Here is a 19,906-nt window from a genome sequence, read left to right as displayed (position 1 = left end):
GTATTTTCACATGTCTCATGTAAACGTTGATCACCTACCTTATGTTAACGTGCCCCCCCTCTCTGTCCCTCTCCTCCACCCCCACCCCCCCGCCCGCTTTCTCTCCAGATTTGGGGACGATAAGGGCTACGTGCTTTACCCTCAGATAGGGGACAGGTTGGACCTGATCTGCCCGGCCTCCGACCCCCCAGGGCCCCGGGCCCCGCCAGATTACGAGTACTACAAGCTGTACCTGGTGTCGTCGCGGGAACAGGCGGACAGGTGCGAGGTTCTGGGCCCGCCCAACCTGCTCCTCACCTGCGACAAGCCCAACAGTGACATGCGCTTCACCATCAAGTTCCAGGAGTACTCGCCCAACCTGTGGGGCCACGAGTTCAAGACCCTGCACGACTATTACATCATTGGTGAGCCTCCGCCACTCTCCGCTTTATGTCCACTAAACCGGTCCCTCACTTTTACTCAAACTGTACACACACACACACTCATACTGTACACACACACACTCACACACACATACTGTACACACACTCACACACACATACTGTACACACACACACACTCATACTGTACACACACACACTCACACACACATACTGTACACACACACACACTGTACACACACACACACATACTGTACACACACACACACTGTACACACACACACACACACATACTGTACACACACACACACTGTACACACACACACACACACACATACTGTACACACACACACACACTCATACACACACACATACTGTACACACACACACACACACTCATACACACACACACACACACACTCATACACACACACATACTGTACACACACACACACTCATACACACATACTGTACACACACACACACACACATACTGTACACACACACACACACACACACTCATACTGTACACACACACACACTCATACACACATACTGTACACACACACACACTCATACTGTACACACACACACACACACACACTCATACTGTACACACACACACACTCACACACACATACTGTACACACACACACACTCACACACACTTACTGTACACACACACACTCACACACACATACTGTACACATACACACACACACACACACACCGCACACACACACACACTCACATACTGTACACACACACACACATTCACACACTCACATACTGTACACACACACACACTCACACACTCACATACTGTACACACACACACACACATACTGTACACACACACACACACGCTCACATACTGTACACACACACACACACACTCACACACACATACTGTACACACACACACCATCACACACACACACACACACTCACATACTGTACACACACACACTCACATACTGTACAAACACTCACACACACACACACACACACTCACATACTGTACACACACACACACACTCACATACTGTACACACACACTCACACACTCACACACACACTCACATACTGTATACACACACACACACTCACATACTGTCCACACACACACACATACACACGCACTCACATACTGTACACACACACACTCACAGACACCCATGCACAGACACGCGCATGCAGACACTCACAGACACACACTCACAGTCAGACAGATGCTCACAGACACACACACACACACACACACATACATGCAAGCACGTGCACACATATGAACACTCACAGATGCATGCATACACATACTCAGACGCACATACAGACACATACACACACACACACACTAAGACACATACACAGACACACACACTCCTGGGTCCTGTCCCTGAACACAGAAGGGCACACTCGATTGGCAGTTACGTAAACACAACCATCCTATCACCAGTTCTTGTGGAAACCTTCTTTACTGGTTCTCAGAACAATTGAGTGCCATAAACTAATTGGAATAGCAATTCAAGGGAAACCTGCAATAATTTAATATGTTCTGGATGCTTTTAAATTATTTTGTACATTACTTAAACAGCGAGTCATGTTGTTTTTACATATTAAAAGTGTTACATAAAAAACTAACTTAATTAAATGCAAGATATTGACAATTTTTGAGAAGTAATTTCCCCAGGTAGTAATGTGTTTTAATTTGCATTGATTTTCTCAGATACTGTATGCTAATAATTTGCTTATTTTTCATGCTATAAGTATAAAATCAAACTAGTTTCTAGATCTAAAACTAATTAAGAGATATTTTGCAACATTTTTCTTTTTTGGCATAATAAATATAATATGTAATAAATGTAATATCAACACAAAACAAAAATGTGACCTGCTCTACAAAAATCAGTCGCATTGACCCCAAAGCATATTTTGAGTTTTAGAAACTATTCAAAAGAGGAGAATGGAAGCTTTCTAACGATACCAAAGTTATCTCTCTATTCCGGATATCAGGGGAGTTGTGTCCCGTCCCGAGTGCCATCAAACCATGTTTTTCAGGAAAACGGTTTCAAAGTTTCGTTGCAAGACGAATGCTACGAGTGCTACTTTCACTTTGACATTTAAAAGCGTAAAAACTATTATTTTTACTCTGAAGTTGGCATGAAGACATGCCGATTATGAAAGGCCTAAAACAGCCAAAAATGTACATTTTTACATACACATCGATTTATGTGAAATTGACCATCGTGACTTCCGACTGATTATGATAAAGCAGTCCCAGATTAAGAAATAATTAACATTTGTGGTACATTTGTCATTACACCTTCCTATATTTATTAGTTCTATTTAATTCAGCAGTGTAACGTATCTTGTTGTTGAAAATTTTATACTCAGTTTGAACATATATTTATTTGTACAGTATTTTTTCAACATAAAATGCTAATATTCAAACAAAGAAAACCTTGTATAAATTACTGATGATCACGTAATGTCGCCACCACTTCAATAATTATTTCTGACAAAAATGGATCTGAGAAACAATCACAGTAGAAAGGGCATAGATATATATTTTTAACAGTACTCTTCTATCTTCTTTTATAAGTGCACCCTGGTGTAAAATCCAGCTATGACCAGCTTGAAATACAGCTACCCAGCTGTTTGAAAACATCGCTTGAGCTGGCCAAACCAAGTTGAGTATAGAGCTGGTCAGCAGGGCGGTGTTGTATAAATGTACGGAGATACTCACCCTGAAGTGCAGTTGTTAGTGTTCGCTTCGCGGGTGCCTTTGCGCTTCATTCCCGGTTGCTCGTCTCGGCCGAGTCCTTAATCAGGGTTGAAATCTGCTGGCAGTTACTGAGGCGTTTGGTTCAGGCGAGAATTAAGTTGCGGTATTTGCCCGGTTATTTATTTATTTGCGTTCTTTGTTTGACAGAATGCTCGGTCAACCGTCGTGTGAAGACTTATTGACGTGGGCCGAGTTTATCAAACAGAGCAATCTTGAGGAAGGAAGTTTAGAGCGAGACACCGGCGTTTTGATGCGGGGAAGGCCAGGAGAAAGGTCGGCCGTGTGGGAAACGCTTTCTTTAGCCATTTTCTTTTCATTTGACGCACTTGTGTCTGCCGGCCGTGTGGCTGAAAAGCGAGAGTCAGGGAATAACAACGAGCCGCATTTTTAAATCAAATAGTTCCCACATATTTGACTTGTTTGTTTTGTTTATTTGCAAGATGATATGATTCACACTTTTGACCGCATGCACTCTTTTTTGCACTTCATAATTCGGCTGCTGATGTTTTCTTTTCTTCTTTTATTAAAAAAAAGGATTTTCTTGGATATTAAAAAACGGCTGGAGAAAGGACCTTATGTTTTTAGTGAAGAATACCGTGTTCCTTCGTTTTCTTTACCCTCTGCTTCTAAACTTTTCTTATGATATAATTTTTCCTTCTGTGACCCTCTGTAATTTTTTTTTATCTGCACTCTAACAGACCTGACTAATCGATTGACAGGCCCAGCCAATCAATAAGGATGTGAAATACAAGGTCAGAGACACAGGAAAGGGGAAGGAGGGGAATAAGAAGCGATTGTGGATGGCAAGAGGGGAAAATATGTTTTTTTGTGTCGCAGTTACTGTAATGTAGGAGCTTAAGGCAGGCAATACCTGATTGTGTGTGTGTGTGTGTGTGTGTGTCTGTGAGTCCGCACAAGTGTGTGTCAGTCTGTGTGTATGAGTGTGTCAGATCCCCCCGCCCGTGTGTGCGGCGTGTGTGAGTGCGCAAGTGTGTGTGTTCGTGTGTGTCTGTGAGTCCGCAGAAGTGTGTCAGTCTGTGTGTGTATGTGCATGTGTGTGTCAGATCCCCCCCTGTGTGTGCATATGTGAGTGTGCACAAGTGTGTGTGTGTATGTGTGTCTAATCTCCCTGTGTGTGTGTGTGTGTGTGTGTGTACATGAGTGTGTGTGTCAGTCTGTGTGTGTGTGTGTGTTCCTCTGTATAAGTGCATATGTATGTGTGAGATCTACCCCTCAGGGGAAATGGCTTTTAATTAACCCACCTTAGCATTTGTTAATTTATCCAATATGGGTTAAATGAGCTGGAACGGTGCCTGATGGAGAGAGAGGTGCTTTTGCTGATCCCTCTGATAGGTTATTAATACAACCGCTCGTGTTTCTCTGTAAAGCATGTAGCCATTTATTCACTGGATTTTAATTGCTGGGTAAACCCCTTGGTGCTTAATGTAATGTAGAATGCTGAAGTGGTACATTGCCACATTCCCGTTGAACCCGGGATCCAAGCCCACGGTAGGCTGTCTGATCTTGACCCGGGAAGGGACCACCAGAACCAGTACCGATGCGGTGCTGCGGCCGAAGAGCTGGATTTAGCTTGCAGCCGCCATTTTGTGTCGCATCCTGTAATTTCTTCTTCAGAAGACGCGGCTTTGTCCAGATCCAGGAGATGGGCAGCATCGCCTTAGCAACAGGGGGGAGATGCTGAGCCATAATCACTTGGCTTGTTGCAGGAGGCAGACATGCTGGAGACCTTCACACACACACACACACACACACACTCACACACACAGATACACACACACACACACACACACACACTCACACACACAGATACACACACACACACACACACACACACACACACACTCACACACACAGATACACACACACACACACTCACACACACACACACACACACACAGATACACACACACACACACATCAGGCACACACTCTCACACACATACACACACACATCAGGCACACACACACACACATACACACACATACACACACACATCAGGCACACACACACAGATACACACACAGACACACACACAGATACACTCACACACACAGATACACGTACACACACACAGATACACACACACACACATCAGGCACACACACACACACACACACACATCAGGCACACACGAAACAGACAGACATACAGACTGACACTCATGCACACGCACATATACACATATCACATGCATACACACACAGACATGCGCACATACTCACACCAGGCACACACATGTGCTCACACACACACCTGCCGCATACACACATACACACATACACACCACACCACACAAGAAGAACAATTGAACACATGCACTCATTCACACAGTATATTGGCAAACACCTGTAAATACACACAGACTCACGCCAGTGCGAGACTCACATGAGTGCGCACACACACACACACACACACACACACACACACACACACACACACACAGTAATTGAAGGATACAGAAGTCACAGTTTTGGTTTGAGTTAAGACGGTGGCTCATTGTCATTCTCCCTCCTCCTCAGTGTTTGCGGCCTGCGGGTAAACACTGATTGATTGCTGAACAATCTGTCTTTTGAATCTGTCCCAGGGGCATGCTTACCCTCCCACCAACCCCCCAAGCGGACTGCTTCTGCAGCCAGTCCAAACGGACAGAGAGTCACACACCGTGAATGATGCAGCAACTTAGTAGCGTCTGTTGGAAAGCTGAAAGGGTGACAAAACTCTAAGCTATCAGTATTCACGTCCTTTAGGTTGTGTGTGTGTCTGAGTGTGTTTCTGTGTGTTCAAAAACGCTAAGCTATCAGTATTCATGTCCTATAAGTTGTGTGTGTGTCTGAGTGTGTGTCTGTGTGTTCAAAAACGTTAAGCTATCAGTATTCACATCTTTTAGGTTGTGTGTGTGTCTGAGTGTGTGTCTGTGTGTTCAAAAACGCTAAGCTATCAGTATTCACATCCTGTAGGTTGTGTGTGTGTCTGAGTGTGTGTCTGTGTGTTCAAAAACGCTAAGCTATCAGTATTCACATCTTTTAGGTTGTGTGTGTGTCTGAGTGTGTGTCTGTGTGTTCAAAAACGCTAAGCTATCAGTATTCACACCCTTTAGGTTGTGTGTGTGTCTGAGTGTGTGTCTGTGTGTTCAAAAACGCTAAGCTATCAGTATTCACATCCTTTAGGTTGTGTGTGTCTGAGTGGGCGTCCGTGTGTGCTTGTGCATACATTTGTATGTGCTTGTCTTTGTGTGTGCGTATGTGTGCACCAATATATGAGTGTGGGTGCATCTTTATCAATGTGTGTGTGTGTGTGTGTGTGTGTGTGCATATGTGTGTGTGTGTGCGCGCGTGTGTTTGCGCGTACATGAGTGTTTGTATGCGAGTGTTACCCAGGGTAGACGGTGTGTCCTGTTTAGTGCAATCTGGGAGCTTTGAATTATTCAGGAGCCCTTGCTGATTTATTTATTAAGGTTAAGCTGGTTAAGTGCAGACAGCAGAGACTTAAGGGACCTTCTCTCCGCTCACATGTCCATCTTTGACTGCATTTGGTACAGTACACCCTATTCCCCTGTGTGTATGAGAGAGATGCCCACTGTGTCTGTGTGTCTGTGTGTCTGTGTGTGTGTGTGTGAGAGAGAGCGAGAGCATCCCCTGTGTATATGGGTATGTGCATGTATGTGCAAGTGTGTGTGTGTGTGTGTGTGTGTGTGTGTTGAGCAATGTCTATAACTCTCAGAGGAACTTGAGCCCTATGTTTACCTCCACTCCCCCCCCCCAAACAAAAGCAGGGGCTTGGACAGAGAGGAGGAGGATTAAGGATAAGGGCCTTGTCACAGAACGCATGGACAGTAGATGTCAGACCAACGAGGCAGTCAGAGCTGACCCGTCTCTGACACCTGTCGAGCTGAGAGACCCAGGCGGCCATTTTACCCCGGACTGTCTTTGATTGACAAGCTTATTAACCATTGGTCATATATTGACCTGTTTTATCTCCCTCTCTTCACCTTGGCCCATTGTCACTGTTGCATTGAATTTGGTGCTTCTGCCCCGACTGGAATTCTGTGCATCTTTCCATACCGGAATTCTGTGTGTCTGCCCATACCCCGGGCGGCACGGATGGTGCAGTGGGTAGCACTGCCGCCTCACAGCAAGGAGGTCCTGGGTTCGAATCCCCGTCGGCCGGGGCCTCTCTGTGCGGAGTTTGCACGTTCTCCCCGCGTCTGCGTGGGTTTCCCCGAGTACTCCAGTTTCCTCCCACAGTCCAAAGACATGCAGGGTAGGCTGATTGGAGAGTCTAAATTGCCCGTAGGTATGAGTGTGTGAGTGAATGGTGTGTGCCCTGCGATGGACTGGCAACCTGTCCGGGGTGTGTCCCTGCCTTTTGTGATTTACGTTGTGTTTCGATATTTTTAGTTGGCTAGGTAAGCAGTATTTGGATAGTTAAGTTTGGTCACTTTTGCTTTGTTGTTTGTTTGTTTATTTGTTGTTTAAAAAAAAAAATTAAAAAAATAGGCCCTGGCCCTTATCTTTGTTGTACGGGTAGCATTTGAAATTGTACTTCCCTCTAGGGTCTTTCAGCGCACTTATCCCTGGTTATGGGTATGCACTTTGTTGTACGTCGCTCTGGATAAGAGCGTCTGCCAAATGCCAATATTGTAATGTAATGTAATCAGCAGGGCATCGTGGGGGCCAAAAAAAACGGAAGGACAGAAGGGGCCATACATCCAAAGTTGGGGTGGAGAGAGAGACAGTGGGAGAGATAGAGAGAGGAGGGGAGAGAGGGAGAGAGAAAGGAAGAGAGGTGAGAAAGGGGGAGAGGGTAAGAGAGGAGGAAAGGGAAAGAGGAGGAGAAGAGTGCAGGAGGGAACAGAGGAGGGGAAGGTCAAAGAGAGAGGAGGAGAGAATAGGAGAGAGGAGCGGGAGAGAGAGTGAAGACGGGAGACAGGCGCTACTTGCATGGTTCTCTCTATTGTCCAGCGGGGTCTGTGTGTGTGTCTATGTGTGAGTGACAGGGAGAGACAGGTCGACTTACTGATGTAGGTCAGCAATCAGAACATGCCGTCTGCGTGTGTGTGTGTCTGTGTGTGTGTGTTTGCCTGCGTGTGTCTGTGTGTGTGTGTGTGTGTGTGTGTGTGTGTGAGAAATTCTCTCATTACCGCCAAATTGTTCCGTAATTGCATTGTGGTTTACCATGATTTGTTTAATTAGCCGCCCGTAATGTCACTCCCACTGATACTCACACACACTCGCATTAGCACAAAGGCAGTATTTCTCACACAGACACGAACACGCTTACACACTTGCACTAACATGCACAGGCGGTTCGGGGGGACAACGTTGGCTCTGTTCTTGTCTGTCTGTCCCCAGGCATGGCACTGCTATCCCCTGTAACCCTGAACAAAGCTGCCATTGTGTGGCAGGAACCACTTGTGGAGGGTAGTGTTTCCCCAGATGGGGGGGGGGCCGGATTATGCAGCGCACACTTCAGCAGTGTCTTCTCACACTCTCTGATCCTCATACATTAACATGCGCACCTGACCTGGGTTTTATTTACCGAAGAGGTTTACACACAAAGGCTAAAGTTACGCGTACATGCAAGACAAGTGAGCTCTGAAAAACGTACAAATAGACCGGAAAAAAAACAAAACACGCACAATTTGCAGAGCTGGGCGCAGTCGAACAGTAACAAGCATGGCGCGCGCCGCGGACTGTGTAAAGCGCTTTTTAAACAGACAGCCGTGATATTTGCTGTGTGGGGAAGGAGATTAGAGTGTTCAGTGGGGATTGGGCTCTCTGCAGTAGACCAGCTGTTCACTGGAGAGACGGGCAGGCAGAAGGAAGAGGGTGGGAGTGGGAGTGGGGGGGGGGGTGGTTGTGAAGGAGAGCAGGAAGGTGAGGGACTGAGAAGGATGGTGGTTTAGAGAAGGGGGGGCGTTGAGCGGGACAGGGGGACATGCAGGGGCGATAAAACTGAAGCGAGAGTGGGGACCGGTTAGGATGCAGCGCAAACAACATTTCCTGTTTAGATGCGCCTTTGGGGATTAAGTTCCCCTCGGAAGGGTCTGTGAGAGGGGTGTGTGTATGTATGTGTATGTGTGTATGTATGTATGTATGTGTATGTGTGTGTGTGTATGTGTGTGTGTTCTGTGTGTGTTTGTGTGTGTGTGTACTGTGAGTGTGTTGATTTGCTGCTTGCGAGTGTGTACATTTTATGAATATGTTATGAATGCATCGAACAGGCAGAAGAAGAGTAAGAGTAATGTGGATTCATAATGGAGAATAATGCAATAGTTCTGCTTCAAGCTGCAATACCATTACAAAATATTAGCATAGATTATTCATTGTTTTGGTTTACACACAGTACCAGAATCCCTATTATTGTTATATTTAATAGTATTCATTTATTATGTGCAGTGTAGGTATTCTTGCAAACAAGCATGATACAATATTAACAATCGTTTTGTGAGCACAAAGACTTTCTTCCCCAAGAAACTCATGGCCAAACTCCCCTCCCCACCCACACTCAACCCAACTCTCCCCCCCGGAGGTTTTTTGGCTAGCTGCGCTCCACTCAGAATTTATAGCCAAAAGCTTAATTCGCCGCATGGTGCACGGGTTCGAGAGCCAAGGTTTTAATAATCGTTAAAAATGCAAGACAGCCTACAAGGGTGGAACAAATGGCTTTGATGATGTAATCTCATTTGTAAATCTCTGCGTGTTCGGGTGGAGAGCGCAGCGCTGGTTAGGGCACGCGGGGGAGTGCCGGGCGCCTTAACTCCGGAAACGGCCGGGAACGTTTCGGGTTTACGCGCCCCCCTCGGTCCATGGTCCGCGGTTGGATGGAGCGTTTTAGCTCTGCGCTGCGAATGCACAAGAACCAACCAGCCAAAAGACTAAACCTCAGCCCACTTTACGGTCCCTCATTAAGGACCAACAGTAGGAGTTAAGCCGTGCGCACGTACAACATGCTTACTTCAGCTCTGGGGCACTTTATTGCCCATCTATTAAAGTGTTGACATTCAGACCCCAGTCTGGGTCTTGTTCGGGCTGCTCGACCCCCCCCCCCCCCCCCCCACACTCCTCCCCTCCCACAACACACATCCCTTAGACCAGCTATTTAATGTATGCAATTAAAGTAGCTAATTAGGGTAATTAATTCAGCCAGCAACGAGGCTCGGTCTGCGTCTATTCATTGTTATAGATCCAATTTAATCCCTGCCCTACACATTCACAACAAAGGACCCGGAGCTGATGGGGGCAGGAGTGTGTGTGTGTTTCTGATAATGCTACGCTACGGCTATTGTGCTTCCACCACAACAATTAGCAGGGTGGTGCCTATGCTATTGCTAGCAACTACTCCTATGGGCTGCTAACACTTGTATAGCCAGCGGAAGGCAACAAATCTACTTCTCCTGCTAGTATTATTTTAGTTGTTTGTTTGTTTGCGTCTGCAACAGCTACTAGGGAGCTGGTACTGCTGCTGCTAACCCTAGCTACCTGGTCTGCAGGATATATGGGCTACTGGCGCTTTAACAGCACTCCGAAAGCAGCGAATCTACCTCTCCTGTTTGTATTCTGTCGGTTGTTTGTATGGAATATGTGGGTTTAATTATTAATATTGAAGTTATTAGTAATAGTTGTGCGTATGCCATTGAGAGTCCCGTCTTTCTGAGAGGCCATTTGTTTCACGCTTGGCTTGGGAGCTCCAGGGAGGTGTGTTTATTTTGTGAAAGTGCTGTTCAGCGCCCCGTGTGAATAGCACATTTAGAGAGAAAACTGAAATATGGTATTTTTGCAGCTACGCAAGCAGCACTATTCCCTGGGCCTGGGACCTTCCACTTATCCCTGTTAAAAGTTTTACCATCATCCACCTGTCATTCTCTTCTCTCGCTGTCTTATTCTCTGACTTCTCTCGCAGTCCTTTTCATCCTTTTTAGAGGAACTGCATGCATTAAGGGGAACTCGTGCTTGTGCACATGGAACAGGAGAATGCACACACATGCATGCATATGCAGAAAAGAATGCACACTCAAGCATGCATACACACGCATATACATCCACATACAAATATGGGACTTACATACATACATGCATGCAGTTTGCTGTATTGGCATATTTAATCTTTTCAGGCATGTGTTTGTGTGTGTGTGTGTGTGTGTGTGTGTTTGTGTGTCACTCCCACAAATCTTCTGGTTTTCGGTAAGGATGAATGGAAAAAGGTATCTGTGACCTGTAGAACAGGACATTCTGGATGGATTAGTTTTATTTTGGTCTTATTTACTTCATCCAGTTTCTCACATTTTATGGTTAAGTGCAGCTCTGTCTGGAGGTGCCAGTATATCCTGTCCAGGATTGCCATGTACAAGATCTTTTTAAGACCTGGTAGAACTCAGGTTTGCTTTATACTTTTATGCATGTCCCATAAAATGTTATGTCATTTTTTAAAATGATGTCATTTGGTTAACGTTCATTTTCTGAGCTGCTTTCTGCTAGTGCTGCTGTATATTATGAGCCTAAATAAAGCTGGTTGAGAGGGACTACTTTCTTGGCTTAACCCTTGACATTGAAGGAGGTTTTTTTGCATGAAAAAGTCTATTTCTGGCCTGCCCTGAATTTTATTCCCCAACTGTATGATTCTGTGAACAGAGGGCCGCAGAGTGAGTCTGAGTGATTTTTTGTTTTCATTGAGCGAAATCTCGTGCTCTGTGTGTGTCATCATCATTTTCATCAACGTTTTATTCGGTATTTTGGTCTTCCACGGTAAGATTGTCTGTTGAGCTTGCTTCCCGTTCTGGATACAGTACGTGAGCGTGTTAGCGTTCCCTGCCAGGGCCCGTGTCTGACAGTTTCCTCCTGCAGGGCCAGGCTTCACCGTGTCCTTTTGTTTTGTGGGTGGCAGTGTGGCATAATTGTTTGGGGGAGCTGGGCTCGCGACTCCAAGGTTGTCGGTTTGATTCCCCGCACGGGGCGCCGCCGACGTTCCCTTGAGCGAGGTACTGTACTCTACCTTGCTTCAGCAAATATCCCGCTGAATAAGGGGATTATGTGTAAAAAGAATGTAAGATCGGTCCGGATTAAGGGCGCCTGCTAAATACCTCAAATGTAAATGTTACGGCATAATTGGGCCAGCAGAAAGTAGTCCTAACCTCATCACCAGTTAATGTATGTAGACTTCTGGGTTCAGGATTGAGCCCTGTGACACTGCAGCGAAGGCATCTGTTCCTTTGATACCAAATTTAACCTTGGTTTTTTCTTACTGTTCACACTGTTTCAATAATAACATCTTACCCTCGGTGGTATTGCTGAATAGTTCATATAAATCAATTTGACAGATAGAATAAAAGGTCTTTTTCAAATGTGTGAAGCTGGCAAATGTGTTTTTTTTTGGTTTACATTTTTTATAGATATCAGAGTGTATGTGTAAATATGATTTGTTGTGCCGTGTTTTTGTTGGAATTGAAGTTGACTTCTGCTCAAGATTTCATGTTTGCGGAAAAGTCAAGAAGTCTTGTACGGCATGAAACCTTCCCAAGATTAGTGTTCATGCAGATTGCGTAGTCCTGTCCTCCAGATGTCCAGTATATGGACCATAGAATGAACCACACTGAATAATTTTTTCCAGACACTTCCTACAGCTTTCGGAGCTTTTTTTGTTTACAAGGTCGTGCCATGTTTTCATAAAAACAAAATATATTTTTAATGAGGCCTTTATTTATAGTAAATTATAACCCTACCACAACATAACAGTGATTTAATGGATTATTAATGGACCGCTGTGCATTTCGTTTTCTAAAGTGTTCATAATACATGCCACCTCTGGGCATTATAGTTCACAAGATCCATTATTTACGTGACCAGTATTTATGAAGTCTGTCTAATGTTACTTCACCTTATATGTCACTATACTTTTTATTATTGACAGTGGGCATTATGAGAGATTGGGCCTCATGCTAGAACCAATTGTACAGACAGATTTGTTCTTAAATCGCCTAAATCTCTTAAAATTTGTGATGTAATGCAGGAACTACATTGCTTATTTCTCAGCTCAAATGTTTTCAGAAACATTTTTCTGTGGATTGGTTATGGGAAAAAAGGTTTATGAATGGTCCACCATAAGGCAGTCTTCCCAATCAGGTGTCAGTCGTCTTTGATAATCCCATTGGCCATCTCTCGGACAGAACCCACCTAGGGTATTGTATAAACTGTATTATAACGGACATCTTCGTTTAGGACAGTTAGTTAGGAAGTTAGGTGAGTTTGTTGAATCCGCCATGGCCCACTCGTATGAGCCTGTAAAATAGTATGAGAAATTTATGATAAGAATACAAAAATGTTCTTGCGTGAGGCCCATTGTGTTTTTATAATGATGCTTATACTCAGTATTGTACTGCAGACATGATCTTAATCAAAAGTGCTGTCAAATCTTCCAGTGCAGTAGCTTCATCTTTGAAAGCTAACTCTTGGTTTGCTTTGCTTGGTTTGCTTTTTACCTTCATTTTGCAGAGAAATTGTTTCACTTGAAACATTAGTGCCATTCCAGTTGTACCTTTTTCATTTCCCCCATTTTCTCTCTTCCCCTGCTTTCTCATCTCCCTCACTCCCTCCCTCTCTTTCCTCTTTCTCTCTGCTTTCCTCATTTTACCCTCTCTCCCTCTCCCTCCCTCCGTCTCTCGTACCCCCTCCCTCTCTCTCATACCTCCTCCCTCTCTCTCCCTCTCTCTCTCGTACCCCCTCCCTCTCTCTCTCTCTCATACCCCCTCCTCTCCCTCCCTCCCTCTTTCTCTCTCTCGTACCCCCTCCCTCCCTCTCTCTCTCCCTCTCTCTCTCATACCCCCTCTTCTCCCTCCCTCCCTCTTTCTCTCTCTCTCCCTCTCCCTCTCTCTCATACCTCCTCTCTCCCTCTCTCTCTCCTCTCTCCCACTCTCTCTCCCCCCCTCTCTCTCCCCTCTCCCACTCTCTCCCCTCTCTCTCTTCCTCTCTCTCCTCTCCCCCTTTCTCTCCCTCTCTCTCTCTCCCTCTCCCTCTCTATCTCTTTCCCCCTCTCTCCCTCCCTCTCTCTCTCCCCCTCTCTCCCTCCCCCATCCTCCCTCTTTCTCTCCCTCTCTCCCTCTCTCTCTCTCTCTCTCTCTCTCTCCCTCTCCCTCTCGTACCCCCTCCCTCCCTCCCTCTCTCCCTCCCTCTCTCTCTCTCCCCCTCTCTCTCTCTCTCTCTCTCTCTCTCTCTCTCTGTCCCTCCCTGGAGCAGCACTGAGACACAGATGTCAGCACACGTTATTTCGGCTGGCTGACTCTCCATGATGTTTTTTTCTTCTTTACTTTAGTTCTTCTTTTTCTTCGTTGGGAATGAGGCTGATGTCGGGTGGGGGCGGTGGTGGCGCAGGGTGGAGAGGGTGGGTGGGGGGTGTGGTGCAGAACAGGGTTTATTGGATCACACACAGGGAAGGGCATATATGAGGTACAGCCATCTCAAATCTGCTTAGCATTTTCTGCAATTCTCCCTGTTGAGGGACCGGTAGCTGCACCTAGTGTTATATGGATGCTTCCCTTTGGGTTCCAGGTTGTTAGTACATGTCTAAATTAAACCAGCACAGATATTTCACTGGAGTTTACAGGAGGGGAACAGAAACTCAGCACTCCTGGCTACAAGAATGCATCTGCATTGATGGCGGTACAAATTCACAGCAATTACCAGATTACGCATTCGAGCTCCTGATCTCATTATGATAATTTTGTCTACCTATAAAGCCCCCGAAGATAGACAAGCAGGCTCCCGTTTAGCGGCGTTCAGAGTGCTCAGGTAGTACGTTAACTCCGTTAATAAGGTTGTGGGCCGCAGCCCCTGGCCAGTTCAGCCGTGATACGCCCAGTGGAAGCGTCCGAGTTCAACTCCGACGCCGTTCTTCCGGAGACTCGGCTGAGCGAAAGGAGGTGGAATACGCTGGCTGGGAATGTTCCATAAATGCTCGGTTGGGGTCAGACCTGGCGGCTGAAAGGCCCAAACCACGTGGACCGTGTCCGTTTCATGCTCCTCAGACCACTGGGCAGCTGCTTGTGCCCTGTATACAGGGCCTTTGTCCTTCTGAAAGATGCCCTCTCTGCAGGAATGGAAGGCTTTAACATGGGGGGGGACCATTGCAGGACCACCAGGAACCTTCATTGTTGTTTTTCCGATTTTTTGTTCACTACACACACATGGGTTAACCTTTCCTCGCAATTTGAATTTACATTCCAAGCATTTACCAAACGCTGTTATCAGAAGTGAATTTAGCTTGTTTCGCATTTTTACATAGTGTCCATTTATACAGCTGGGTATAACTAATCTGTTCGGGTTAAGTACCTTACCTGCGAATCGAGTTGCAACCTCTTGGTTAAAACCCCAGTTCTCTAACCATTATATTATTGCTAATGTCACAATGGTGTGCCACCTTCAGAATTCAAAAGAGTTGACCGAACCATGGAACCAACATTTAACTAATCTTTTAAACACTCTCAACCACAAATCTGCACCTTATTTGGCAACTTCATGTACAGAGGGAAGTAAACATTAAAGATTTTTTAGGAAACCCGAGTCCAGCCATGCTTATAGTTAAAGCAGCGACCATGACACTTGAAGCTGCCAACTGTTTCCGGAAAGCGGTTTTGACGCTTTGAGTAAACGCACGTTAGTGAATGTGTATTTGCATATGGCTAGAGGGCTGTTTCGCAGTGGAAGTTAAGCCCACCCTCCCGAAACGGGAAACTTGGCTCGCACCGGATATATTACAATATATTACTAATATTCTGCAAATATGTGGAGTGTAATAATAATATATTTCACTGCAGTGTTATATCTTGCAGTATCTTAAAAGGCCTATTTGTGATACACTGTATTTGCATTTTTGGCTGTATCAGTGTTATGTAAGTGCAGGAGGTTTCAGACCTGTGTCATACCCACCCGGCTTACTGGGACATTTATTAGCGCTTGTAGGCCAAAGTACGTTAGACGAGTTTATGTTCTGAGCTGTTACGCGGTTTCGGTTTTACAAAGGGTAGTGGATAAAAACTCTGCAGACGGACTTAACGGCCAAATCTGAGCTGAAATGACTGACTGTTCACCAGGCTGTGGATTCCCGGCTGGGGCACCGTGGTTTCATCCTGGAGGGGGGGGGGGTCTTTGTTTGCCGGACAATTCCTCAGAGGTAATGTCGTGGTTTTGAGGGAGTCCCCCGACGTCCAGCTGAAGTGGAGAGATGGGGATTTGTTCCGCCTGTTAAACTGGGAATGGGGGAGTGGGAGGGAGCCACCAACTTCTGCAAATTCTTTTATTTTTATTTTTTTTTGTACTGGAGTTTTAGAGAGTTGCTTGCAGGAAGAGCGCCCCCTATGGCCGCTGTCACAACTACAGGCTGTTTTTTCCACAGTTTGGCTTCTGTACAAACTAACCGTTCTAGTCCCTCATCAGTAGATCCATTTGGCAGGAGAAGGCGAGACAATTTTTAACCTCACGCAAAAGAGGTCAACAAATAATGTGCCTGCATATGTGTTTACTGTGGTCTCCCATTCCCAAGGGCCTGCTGCCTCTGTCATGTGCCTCATTAGAACCGTTAATTAAAAGGACAATTATGTATAATTACAGTTTCAGCGTTCAGTTTTGAAAGCACTGGATGCTTTCATTTTGTGACTCTCACTCCTCTAGCAAATAGCAAGTCTCTTAAGAAATTATTGTAATGTGTCAGCTGTGCGTGTGTGTGCGTGTGTTTATGTGAGAGGGAGAGTGTGTGTGTGTGTGTGTTTCTCTTTGACATTTTTATATCCATATTATACAAGCTGAAGTGGCATTAAAGGGACCCTGGGAAAAAAAACGCCTGTAAGATCACGTCTCTTCCTCCCAGTTCAGACGTTATTTTTTATAATGTTTTATATCACCTCCCTCGCTATACCTGCCCTCACATTCTGCAGTCCATTTTCTTAATTTAGGTTCCCCCGTTCCCCCTCCTCTCCTCCTCCCTCTCCTCCTCCCACTCTTCATGTCATAGATCGCCATTTCCATTCTCCCATCAGACCGATGACCCACTTCCCTCTTTTCCTCGCTCTTTCCCCCGTTTTTCCGCTGCTCTGTCCTTCATCGGGAGTGTGTCTTCCTCCGCCTGCCCCGCCCTCCGCACCTCCACCTGCCTCGGGGTGCGGAGGTGTTCTGGAGGCAGCGTTTCGGCAACGTTGCGCTAACGTTGCGCCGGCGTTCGCCTTCGCGTGCTCTGCGACGCCCGGCTTCGAGGGCAGCTAAGCCGCTTCCGTCTCATTGTACCACATTACAGCGGCTGAACCGGGCTGTTTGTGCGGAAGATTAAACGTGCCGTAATTGAATGCAGAGCACACAAATAAATACGGTGAAATTCGGCGCTTTGGCGGCGGGGGCATGAGTTGAATCCGTACAAGCTGTACTCGCTAGCTAACAAAGAGACAAGTTTACAGCAGTACTGACCATTGCAGCAGCATTGACAGAATGTTTTGTGTTAGCTGGGTAGCACCTAGCTTGAGCTGGGAAGCTAGCTTTCGAGCTAGTCCCCTCGCTGTTTGGGAATCTCAGTGAGCCTCTGCTTTGTTTTCCCAGATTGTACTTCAGTGTGGATTTTTTTTTTTTTAATGACGTCATTTCAAAAAGCTTTTCACTCATACAATGCATTCCAGCATTTGTGTTGTTTTTAGTTCAGGCATGATATATGTGATTATAAGTGATTATGACAAACAGTGTGCATGTACAGATATGCATTGTTTTTTTCAATTAATTAAATTTTACAACCTTTAATCTATAACCTTACAGCTAAGCTTACCGTACTACACAACGCAATAAACTGTGTAATACTATGTAATAGTATAGTATGTAACATTTAACAGTATAGAGTAGCATAGCCCTACAGAATTAGGAAATAGTTTATAGGATACGGTAAAAATATAGAAAAGAATAGTGTAGGATAATAAACGAAACAGTGCTGTACTGCATTGGATAATATAATACATATTATAGGATTGTGTCATATATCCGAAGATGATCAAGTCAGAGTTGGGGAAGATTTAAAATCAGGTTAGGGAGAGGCCTGGAGATATGAGAGTGATATCTGAAAGAGTGACAGTGCAGGCAGACCACAGGAGACACAGCGGGAGAGAGGCCAGAGGAATTGTAGAGTGAAATAGGAACTAAGAAATTTTATTTTTTGTTGTTATATTAGTAGTCATAGTAGTAGTAGTCGTAGTAGATGTAGGAGATGTAGTAGTAGTAATAGCAGATGTAGTAGTTGTAGTATTAGTGATAGTAGATGTATTAGTAGTAGTAGTCTTAGTAGATGTATTAGTAGTAGTAGTCTTAGTAGATGTAGTAGTGGTAATAATAGTAGTAGTAATAGCAGATGTAGTAGTTGTAGTATTAGTCATAGTAGATGTATTAGTAGTAGTAGTCTTAGTGGATGTATTAGTAGTAGTAGTCTTAGTAGATGTAGTAGTGGTAATAATAGTAGTAGTAATAGCAGATGTAGTAGTTGTAGTAAAAGTAGTTGATCATGTAGTTGTTGTAGTAGTAGTAATAGCAGATGTAGTAGTTGTAGTATTAGTCATAGTAGATGTATTAGTAGTAGTAGTCTTAGTAGATGTAGTAGTAGTCTTAGTAGATGTAGTAGTGGTAATAATAGTTGTAGTAATAGCAGATGTAGTAGTTGTAGTAAAAGTAGTTGATCATGTAGTTGTTATAGTAGTAGTAATGGCAGATGTAGGAGTTGTAGTAATAGTAGATGTTAGATGTAGTAGATTTAGTAAACGGGCGTGGTGGATTAAGATGACTCCATTTTGATCAGGCATGTCCGCAGGCAGACCCGCGCAGTGTGTGGGCGCTGGGGGGGGCGACGGCAGGACGGGACGCTGAGCTAATGGGGGCGTTCGCTCATGAATCAGTGAGCAACCGGAGCGAGAGAGCGAGTGGGGGGGGAGCGGCGGGGGGTTGGGGGGTGTACAGGACTGCTCATTACCGACTCTCTGGCTCTCCCCCCGGAACGGGGGCCTGTACCCCACCAGGCTGGGACTGAGTCAGTTAGATAATGGACCAGTGAGGGGGGCGGGGGGGGGGAGGCAGAGCACGGGGTCTCCAGAGCTCAGGGGTAAACTTGGACCTTTCCTGACGGCCGAGGGCTGAGCAGAATCCGCGTCTCAGAGACTGTCGGGAACTGACCCTCTGTCATCGACTCAACATGTGGCCTTTAACCCCACAGACGGGCGGAGTCACGTCACAGACCACGCCCCCGGTGACCTCCAAGGGCTAAGTCTGCCGACACTCTGGAAGTAATTTCCAGTCAGAATTATTTACGCCTGAGCGTGTACTACTAGGGAGGGGAAAGGAAAGAGGGATGTAGGTTTTAAAATTAGTTTTGGACAGGTTGGAAGAAACGGTCTGGAACGATGTATGTGTGTGTGTGTGTGTGTGTGTGTGTGGGTAATGCAGGGAGAAACATGGGAACAAGAAAGCAAAAAAAAAAAAAAAGCCTGAAAACAAATTCACGGCCGCGTGAGCAGAGAGCGCAAGAGCGTTTCGAACCGGAAAGAGAGCAGGACAACGCCATTGACCTATTTCTGCAGGCTTCCACTCCAGTGACGAATATAACAGGGACAAGAGAGGCCACCCAGACACTGCAGCGCACACACACACACACACACACACACACACACACGCACACACACACGCACGCACACAATCACTGGCACTCGCTCAG

At 45.5% G+C, this 19,906-nt stretch overlaps 1 protein-coding gene across 1 annotated transcript in view; it reads left to right on the top strand.

The window, feature by feature from the left end:
- Positions 1-19,906, top strand: part of efnb3b (ephrin-B3b) — a 66,864-nt gene that overhangs the window by 27,997 nt on the left and 18,961 nt on the right. Inside the window, exon 2 of the mRNA XM_061236568.1 lies at positions 109-404. Within this exon, the coding sequence (XP_061092552.1) occupies positions 109-404 (296 nt within the window). The remainder of the gene's footprint in view (positions 1-108; positions 405-19,906) is intronic.

Source organism: Conger conger, chromosome 3 (genome assembly GCF_963514075.1).
Source record: "Conger conger chromosome 3, fConCon1.1, whole genome shotgun sequence".
Taxonomy (NCBI): Eukaryota; Metazoa; Chordata; class Actinopteri; order Anguilliformes; family Congridae; genus Conger; species Conger conger.
This window is presented reverse-complemented; position numbering and strand designations above follow the sequence as displayed.